General features: G+C 65.4%; 2 protein-coding genes and 1 long non-coding RNA gene across 3 annotated transcripts in view; 2 read left to right on the top strand and 1 right to left on the bottom strand.

The window, feature by feature from the left end:
• Positions 1 to 5076, top strand: part of VPS52 (VPS52 subunit of GARP complex) — an 11197-nt gene extending 6121 nt beyond the window's left edge. The window contains exons 11-17 of the mRNA XM_032788407.2: positions 665 to 966; positions 1243 to 1338; positions 1621 to 1728; positions 2212 to 2277; positions 2892 to 3003; positions 3247 to 3365; positions 4531 to 5076. Of these exons, the coding sequence (XP_032644298.1) occupies positions 665 to 966; positions 1243 to 1338; positions 1621 to 1728; positions 2212 to 2277; positions 2892 to 3003; positions 3247 to 3365; positions 4531 to 4677 (950 nt within the window). The 3' untranslated portion in view covers positions 4678 to 5076. The remainder of the gene's footprint in view (positions 1 to 664; positions 967 to 1242; positions 1339 to 1620; positions 1729 to 2211; positions 2278 to 2891; positions 3004 to 3246; positions 3366 to 4530) is intronic.
• The window catches only part of LOC116829522 (uncharacterized), a 91580-nt gene that overhangs the window by 58551 nt on the left and 23657 nt on the right, over positions 1 to 9372 (top strand). The gene's annotated exons all lie outside the window — the stretch shown is intronic.
• On the bottom strand, positions 5774 to 9044 carry RING1 (ring finger protein 1). Its single transcript, XM_032788393.2, has 6 exons — positions 8913 to 9044; positions 8527 to 8687; positions 7797 to 8012; positions 7108 to 7413; positions 6551 to 6719; positions 5774 to 6216 (listed from the first exon to the last, which is right to left on the bottom strand). The coding sequence occupies exons 1-6, from the start codon at positions 8988 to 8990 to the stop codon at positions 6115 to 6117; spliced, it is 1032 nt and encodes a 343-aa protein (XP_032644284.1). The 5' UTR covers positions 8991 to 9044; the 3' UTR covers positions 5774 to 6114.

The following is a 9372-nucleotide window of genomic DNA, read 5'->3' on the forward strand; positions in this document are numbered from 1 at the left end:
CCCCCCGGCGCTGGGAGATCCCCAGGGTCCTGGCTCCCAGCCCCCTGCTCTGACCCACTGCCCACCCGGCGCTGGGAGAGTCCCCCAGAGTCCTGGCTCACGGCCCCCTGCTCTGCCACTGGGCCCCACAACTCACCCGGCTGTGAGAGAGACCTCTAGAGTCCTGCCTCCCAGTCCCCTGGTCTGACCGCTGGGCCCCACTCCTCACCTGGCGCTGGGAGAGCCCCCTGGTCTGACCCACTGCCTGTGTGGTGCTGGGAGAGCCTCCCAGAGTCCTGGCTCAGCCCCCTGGTCTGACCGCTGGGCCCCACTCCTCAGCTGGTGCTGGGAGAGCCCCCCGGAGTGTCGGCTCCCAGCCCCCTGCTCAGCCACTGGGCCCCACTGCCTGCACAGCACTGGGAGAGACCCAGAGTCCTGGCTCCCAGCCCCCTGCTCTGCCGCTGAGCCCCACAGCCCGCCCAACGCTGGGAGGGACCCGGAGTCCTGCCTCCCAGCCCCCTGGTCTGACCGTTGGGCCCCACTCCTCACCTGGCGCTGGGAGAGCCCCCTGGAGTCCTGGCTTCCAGCCCCCTGCTCAGCTGCTGGGCCCCACTGCCCGCGTGGTGCTGGGAGAGCCGTAGAGTCCTGGCTCCCAGCTCCCTGCTCTGACCCACTGCCCGTGTAGTGCTGGGAGAGCCTCCCAGAGTCCTGGGTCAGCCCCCTGGTCTGACCGCTGGGCCCCACTCCTCACCTGGCGCTGGGAGAGCCCCCAGGAGTCCTGGCTCCCAGCCCCCTGCTCTGCCCGCTGGGCCCTACAGCCCGCCCAGAGCCAGGAGAGAACCCAGGCCTCCGGCTCTCCCCAGGTACTGGGACACGCTGCTGGAGATCCTGTGGCCGCGGTTTGAGTACATCCTAGAGCTGAACATCCAGAGCATCCAGAACACGGACCCCCAGAGACTGGGCTTCCTGGACACGCGCCCCCACTATGTAGGGGGGATGGGCATGGGGGGGTGGGGGCTCACCCTGGAAGGGTGAATAATGTTGGTGGGAGGGATTGGGGATGTGGAGAGTTAGTGGGTGCTCATATGGGGCAAGGGGGGTGAGGGCTGTCTGGGGAGTGGGCGGGCTGGCCTAGGGCAGGGTGAGTAGTTTGGGTGGGTTGGGGTGTCAGGGGTGGAGGTCAGGGAATGCCGGGGGAGCAGTGTCTGGGGGTCCCCGGGAACCCTGCTGTGCCCTCAACCCCCCCACCCCATGTCCCCCCAGATCACACGGCGCTATGCAGAGTTCTCTTCTGCCATCGTCAGCATCAACCAGACCTTCCCCAACGAGCGAACCCACACGCTGCTGGGGCAGCTCCAGGTACGGTGGGGGGAGACCCAGCACAGTGGGGGGTGCATTGGATACCAGGGTGGGCCCTGTGCTGCCAGAGAGCTATGGGTACCAGGAGGAGGGAGATACAGTCCGGGGGACCCAGGAGTCCTACGGCCGGTGGGAGCTGAGGTTGCTCGGACCCATGGGGGTGGGGCACACCCAGCCAGGGGACCCAGGAGTCCTGGGGTCGCTTGGGCCATGGGGGTGGGGCACACCCAGCTCTGGCACAGGGGTGACTGGCTCGGCCCCTCAGCCCTGGCTGTGCCCCAGGTGGAAGTGGAGAACTTCGTGCTGCGGGTGGCGGCTGAGTTCTCATCGCGCAAGGAGCAGCTCATCTTCCTCATCAACAACTATGACATGATGCTGAGCGTCCTCATGGTAACGGCCCCCCACATGCTCCACCCCCCAGAGCCAGCCTGTGCCCCATGCCCTGGGGAACTGGCATCCTCCAGAGGGGACAGGCCCCGTGTCCCCTCCCTGCCCCCTGAGCCAGGTAGTCCCTGCCCTGGGGCTGGGTGGGAGCTGGCGCCCCCTAGAGGGGACAGGCCCCGTGTCCCATTCCAACTTCCCCCAGCCTTTTACCCCTTGCCCTGGAGCCAGCTGATGGCCAGTGCCTCATAGAGGGGAGAGGCCTTGTCTCCCTTCCCCTGCCTCCCTCTCCCCTCTATCCCCTGAGCCAGGCTGCCATCCCCCCCCCACCTTGATGCTGATAGCCCTGGGGTGACAGGTCCCCCCCCCCCAGCTTGGTGCTTGGACTGAAGGTCACGCCCCCTTCCTCATTCCCTGCCACCGCCCCCCCCCCAGCTTGGCGCTGAGGGCCCTGGGCTGACAAGTCACTCCTCTGCCCCATTCCTTCCCCAGGAGCGGGCGGTGGAGGAGAGCAAGGAGGTGGAGGGCTTCCAGCAGCTGCTTTCAGCCCGCTCCCAGGTGAGTTCCCAAGCACCGCACAGCTAGGGCCAAAGCATGGGTGTGGGTCCAGGCGGGGGGCACTGACCTGCGGGGCGGAGCTCTGGAACAGATATGAGGGGCTACAGTGAGGGCGGGGCTCTGGAACAGACAGGGGGCGCAGTAGGGGGTGGGGGTCTAGAACAGATATGGGGGGCTGCAGTGATGAATCAGCTGAGCCCAAGCTCCATCCTGGGGTCACGATTGTCCTTCTGGCCTTGGAATTGAAGAATGTGTCACATGGCCCTTTTTGGGGTGTGTGGAGGGGGAGTGGGGAAAGGGGTCTGACCACCTGGTGCCACCACAAGGACCCGTCCACATGGGGTCTCCGCACCCAGCGGGAAGCTTCCTAGGGTGCCCTGATCCAAGCCTGGGACCTAGGGGTAGGAAATTGGGGGGGACGCTGTGTGGGTGGAGTGGGGGGGAGGGAGAGGGGCAGCCTGAGGTGGGATGGGGTGGTAGTGGGGGGAGGGAGAGGGCAGGGCCTGGAGGTGTGAGTGGGTGGGGTGGGGAGCAGGGGCCGGCACTGGGATGGGGGTGGGAGTGGGGGGAGGATGGGGGGGCAGGGCCGGTGCTGACTCTCTCCTCCCCCCCAGGAGTTCATCGAGGAGATCCTGTCGCCCCCGTTCGGGGGGATGATTGCCTTCGTCAAGGAGTCGGAGTCACTCATTGAGAAGGGGCAGCTCGACCGGCTGCGTGGGGAGGAGGGTGAGACACGGGGACCCCCCTGCCCCCCACACAAGGAGGGTGACAAACAGGGATCCCGTTCCTACCCCCTTGTCTCCACCGCTCCACTGGCTACACCAGCAGGGGAGCTGCAAGGGTCCCTCGGCCGGCGGCTGAGCCTGTCCCCGGTGCTGGGTTTTCTATAAAAGGGTTCCCCAGATAAGGGGAGGTTCTAGGTTCTGCATCCCCCCCTCCCCCCAGTGGCACTGACCCGTCTCTCCCCAGCCCGGGTGACCCAGCTGGTGCGCGGATTCTCCACCACGTGGAAGGCCTCGGTGGAATCGCTGAGCCAGGACGTGATGAGATCCTTCAGCAACTTCAAAAATGGGACCAGCATCATTCAGGTGAGACAGGGAGCGAATCACGGAGCCAGGAGGCTGGCAGGGACCCCCAGAGACCACCGAGTCCAGCCCCCTGTGCTGAGGCCGGGCGAAGGAAACCCAGCCCAGCCCCCGCGAGAGCTTGTCCAACCTGGCCTGAAAATCCTCCAGGGATGGGGATTCCCAGATGTGGGGCCTGGTCCAGGGCCTCAGCCTCACCCTCCCGCCCCGATGCCTGGTCCAGAGCCTCAGCCTCCCGCCCTGACACCTGGTCTGGGGCCTCAGCCTCCCTCCGGCACCTGGTCCAGGGCTTCGCTGCCTGGGGAGTTAGAAAACGTTTACTCATCTCCAGCCGGACTCACCCCTTGCTCCATGTCCTGCCTGCTGGGGCCACGGAGAGCAAGCGACCCCTGTCCTCTCTAGAACTGCCCGGGACCGAGCTGAAGGCTGCTCTCAGGCTCCCCCCAGGACTAACCGAGCCAGGTGGTTTTAACCTGTCCTCACAGGTCAGGTCCCTAACCCTTTGTCACGTGTTCTCCTCTGGACTCTCCCACTTGTCCCCAGCGGGGCCCAGTGCTGGACACACTCCGGGACTGTTACCTCCTGCATCTTACACAGGGCACCTGTTAGCACTGCCCAGCGTGACACCAGCTGCAGCACAGGGCTGGTTCCCACTCTGCGTGATGCACCATAACCCCCAGTGCAGCTCAGCAGCCCCCCAGACAGCTAGGCCCGAGGCTGGAGCTGTTTGTTCTCCTGCCTCAGGGACCTACTTTGCACTTTACTGAATTCAGAGCAGTTCCCCGAGGTGTCCGGGTTGTTTGCCCCCCACCCCCCGGTGTCAGCTGCAGATTTGATAAGCAGCATCTCCGCTCCATTCTCTAAGCCATTAGTAAAACTATTGACTAGTACGGGAGCCAGGACCGACCCCGGCAGGACCCCCCTAGATACAAGCTCCCCCTTACAGACATTTCAGGGCTGTTCCTTAGAGCCCTGTTACCCTGCAGCTGCTCCCCCAGTGAGGGGCTAAGGACATGGCCCAGCAGCTGTAACGGTACTGACATTATGTATGGTGGTGGGGACTGGAGCACAGGGATCGCCGAGGTCTGGGCGGAGGCAGCACTGCCCATGGGGGGATGGACACGGGGCACTGAGGGGCTCTGACTCCCCCACTCTCTCCCCCCTGCAGGGGGTGCTGACCCAGCTGATCCAGTACTATCACCGCTTCCACAAGGTGCTGGCGCAGCCGCCCCTGCGCGCCCTGCCGGCCCGCGCCGAGCTCATCAACATCCACCACCTCATGGTGGAGCTGAAGAAACACAAGCCCAACTTCTAGGAGAGGGGACCCCGTGGCCCCCAACCCTGCCCCAGGGCTCGGTGGGGTCAGTACAGCCCCCTCCCCTGTGTGGGCACGGGGGTCTGTGCCCCCTCTCACCAGTGGACTGTGGGGAGTAGAAAATCCTTGTCCCCCTGCTGCTGTAACCCACTGCGACCAGACCAACCCCAGTGCTCCCCACCAGCTTGTGGGGCCCCTATGGTTGGGGGGCAGCTCCAGGCTGCAGCAGGGACCCGTCCCCCTCATGTCAGCACCCCTTTCTGCCCTGCGGTGGCTCCCCACAAGGGAGGAGGAAGGTGAGGGACCTGCAGGTGGGTGTCGTGGGGCTCTTCCCTCCCCTCCAGGTGGCTTGTGTGTGTATCTGGCTTTGTACAGTGACAATAAACTCCCTGCTACTCACCAGTTTGTCTGGGACCCCTGGCGTGGGGAGTGGGGGAACAGCAGGGAGGACCCCACACACCCTGCCCTAGCACAGAGAGAGGAGATAGGGTGGGAATCAGAGCCTGCGTCTGGTACCCGGCTCAGACACATGCTCCGGCAGCCTGAACTACCCCAGCTCAGACCAGCGTGTCCAGTTCACCTAGTACCTCCCCTCCCTAACATGAGGGGGAGCCAGGACTCCTGGGTTCTCTCCCAGCTCTGGAAGGGGAGTGGGGGCTGCTGAGTCAGCGCAGCAGGAGCTGGGAGTCAGGACTCCTGGGTTCTCTCCCCAGCTCTGGGAGAGGAGTGGGGGCTGGTCGGTTAGAGCGGGGAGGCTGGGAGCCAGGACTCCTGGGTTCTCTCCCAGCTCTGGAAAGGGAGTGGGGGCTGCTGAGTCAGAGCAGCAGGAGCTGGGAGTCAGGACTCCTGGGTCCTCTCCCCAGCTCTGGGAGAGGAGTGGGGGCTGGGAGCCAGGACTCCTAGGTTCTCTCCCAGCTCTGGAAGGGGGAGTGGGGGCTGCTGAGTCAGAGCAGCAGGAGCTGGGAGCCAGGACTCCTGGGTTCTCTCCCAGCTCTGGAAGGGGAGTGAGGGCTGGTGGGTCAGAGCAGTTCTGTGAAGCTGGGGCCCAGGCTCCTTCCCCTTGCCCCCAAACCCCAAGAGACTCAGACGCTGATGCTTCAAAGACCGAAATTGCTTAATGAGCCACAAACAGGAGAACCACTTTGAAAAGCCCCCAAAACAAATCCCACCCCCAGCATGGGGGAAGCAGCAGGCGGCACCCCTGTGCAGAGGGGACAAAGCAGAATCTAGGGGTGCCCCTACACAGCCCCTTAGGGGCAGGCATCTGTCCTGGGAGCAGCACCCCATCCTTGGGGGGATGTTTCCAGCCTTTTGGGGGGCCCTGCCTGGGCCCCAGCCCTGCTGGCTCCAGCAGCTGTACACGGGGGCGCAGCAGCAAGGCGATCGCCAGGCTGAGTTCCATGGGGGGACGGGTCAGTCCTGGTCAGAGGGGCCCCCCTACTTCTGCTCCTTGGTGGGGGCGTAGTACAGCTCCAGCGGCTTAGTGACCTTCCAGAACTTCTCGTTCACCAGCTCCAGGGTGAGGGAGCCGTTCAGGGTCTGCAGGGAGACGGGGTTAGTGGGAGGGGGGAGCGCCCCCTGCTGCCCACAGCCCCCACCCCCCTACTGTGGCAATGGGGCCACCCCTGGCTGCCAGGGGACAGCGCCCCCGCTGACCCCGACAGTCCCCGCCCCATAGTGCTGCAATGGGACCCATCTCTGACTTCAGGGGAGAGTACGCCCTGCAGACCCCTGACCCCCACACTCTCCACCCCATAGTGCTGCAATGAGGCCATCCCTGACTGCAGGGGAGAGCGCCCCCTGCTTACCCCTGCCTCACAGCACAGACCCCTAGCACTGCCGTAGGGCCAGCACTGCCTCCCAGCCCCCATACCGTGAAGGGCCCCCCGGAGGTGGTGATGTAGATCGTGTACTGCTTCTCGCTCACGTCCTCCAGGCCGGGGGCCTCGGGGCCAGGGGCCGGCGCCTCCTCCAGCGCGATGCGCAGGGCCAGGTACTTGGAGAGGTGGTCCACCGTGGCGTTAGCTGTTGTCTTCACGTACCTGCCGGGCATGGGGCAGGATGAGGGGGAATGCCAGGCCCGGGGGGAAGTATGGGTGCCGGGAGGGGGGTATGAGTGCCGGAGGAGGGGACAGAGGAGCAGGTCACTTTGATGCCTGCACTTGAGAGAGGTGCAATGGGGTGAGAGCAGGCAGAGCTCTAGGGGGCGCGTGTGACAATGGGGTGCTGGACTCTTGGGGTCCCCAGGCTCTCCCCTCTGCTGCAGCTGGCTCGGGGGGATCATAGAATGGAGGGGCCCCTGGAGGCTGCTCTCCCCTGGTCTGAGAGAACTCCCACTTCCCCCAGCATGGGGAGCAGCCTGGGTTCTCGGAGGGGGACACGGGGGCTCAGGGGGGATCGTGGAATGGAGGGGCCCCCAGCTGCTCTCACCTGGTCTGGGAGTATTCCCCTTTCTCCACCAGCACGGGGTGGGGGCGGAAGACGAGTTCGATCTCGCTGCTGCCCGGCTCAGCGCCCGACTCGGGGGTCCCGCAGCCCCCTCCGTCGTGAGAGGTCTCAGGGTCGGGCTCGGGCCCCGAGTCGTCGGAGGCGCGTGAGCGCTTGCGGCTGGGACCAGCCTCGGGGTGGCTGGGGGCCGAGGCGTTGCTCAGGTGGGAGCGGCTGTCGCAGTTGTCCTCCCCCCCGCTGAACGTGGTGTTGTCAGACTCCTGGTGCAGCTTCCGCACCCGCTGCGCCCTGGGTTGGGGGGAGCAGAGGGGGTTATCTGGGGGAGGCGGAGACTAGCCAGAAGGAGGAAAACATTAGGAAACTCCCAGCAAAACCTGCAGGAAATGCCGAACTGAGCCAACAGACGCAGCAGTCGCTTAGGGCCACACCCCTCAGCTGGCCCCAGCCCCCCAAAGCAGGGCGTTGAGGGCAGAGCTAACGGGTGGGATTTAGGGAGGGTCCTGAGGGACAGGAGGGGGTGCATTGCTATAGCGACGCCCTGGTTCCTCTGCACAAAAAAAGGGGCAGTAAAAACCCAGGAAATTCCCTGCCAACAACTGTGTGAAATGCAGCCATGATCCTGGGGAGACCCCCCCGCCCCCTGCCCCGGATGGCTCGGTCCTGCCCCCCACCTGTGCATGGCCTGCATGCGGAGCCCCTCCTCGATGCTGCTGCTGAGCGCCTGCTGGTTGTGGAGCCGGCTCAGCTTGGCCAGCACGCGGTCCTGGTGCGCCTCATACTCGTCCCGGCTCGGGTAGATCTTGGAGATGAGGGCGTCGAAGTTGGGGTCGGGGCGGAGCGAACGCTTGGAGACCAGCTTCTTCCGGCAGGTGGGGCACTCCTTGTTCCTGCACCGAGGGGGGGTTATCCTGGGCATGGGCCCCCCTGACCCTTCCCTGTCTGCCCCCCACCCGATATGCCCCAGTAACCCTCCGACCCGCCCAGCCCTTCCCCGTTCGCCCTCTGCAGCCACTCCCCACCCAATAAACCCCCCAGTGATTCCCCCAACCCACCCGGCCCTTCCCCAGCTGCCCCCTGCATCCACCCCCTACCCGATGCGCTGTCCAGCAACCACTCCCGCAGCCACCCCCAACCCAATACACTCCCCAATGAGCCCCAACCCACCCAGCCGCCCCCCACCCAATGCACTGTCCAGCAACCACCCCCACAGCCACCCCCCACCTAATACACCCTCCAGCGACCCTCCGACCCACCCAGCAACTCAATGCGCCCTCCAGCAACCCCCCCCCCCCAACTCCAGGCCTTCTCTGACACACTTCCAGGCGGCCCTCATCCCTTCCCCAAGACACCTCCTTCCCTTCCGTCTTTCCCCACTGCCCCCCATGCCCTGCCCTCCCATACCCGCTGCGCAGGGCAGTGACGATGCAGTCGGAGCAGAAGCGGTGCAGACACTCCTTGGTGGTCATGGTGTTCTTCAGCATGTCCAGGCAGATGGGGCACATCAGCTCGCTGTGCAGGCTGCGCGGGGACACCGCGATCTCTGTGCTGTCCATGATGGCCTCCTGCCGGGGGGTGGGGGGGTGTCAGAGCCCAGGCACCCACAGACCAGGCCCCCACCCTTACAGCCTGGCGTCCCCCCAGCCCCACCTCCCACTTTGGTGTTCCCCCACGCAGCCCAGCCTTCTGTCCTCATACCCCTACCCTACCAAATCAAACCAATGGATCCATCCAATCCCCTCCCTCCAAGGCTGTTATCCCCGCCCTCGTCCCCCCTTCATGTGTCTCACCTGGGGGGTCCGGTGCAGTTCATACAGACTCAGCTCCCAGGTCTTGCTGGCACTCTGAGCGTTGGCCGGGGTCGCCATGGTGGTGGGGGCTGAGGGGAGGGGAGCTGGGGGGGGACACGACAGATTAATGGGGAGCAGCCAAAGCTGGGGATACCCAGGAAGCCCCCCACATACACCAAGCTCCCCAGGGGCTGCCCCTTGAGCCTCCCACTTTTCCCCCATATCCCCGCCCCCAGGGTCCCCTGAGATGGAACTGCCCCTCCTCAAGTCACAGGGTTTTCCCCCAATTCCCAGCTCCCCCTCCAGGGCTTGTCCAGCTAGAGGGTCCCCGCCATTCCCACCCCCCCCTCAGAACCTCCTCAGCTGCAGGGTCCCCCCTGATTCTCAGCCCCCCAGGATCCCCCCCAGCTGCAGGGTCCCACCCCCTTCCCAGCCTCCAGGATACCCCCAGCTGCAGGGT

The sequence above is a fragment of the Chelonoidis abingdonii genome, chromosome 12, assembly GCF_003597395.2.
Source record: "Chelonoidis abingdonii isolate Lonesome George chromosome 12, CheloAbing_2.0, whole genome shotgun sequence".
Lineage (NCBI taxonomy): Eukaryota > Metazoa > Chordata > Testudines > Testudinidae > Chelonoidis > Chelonoidis abingdonii.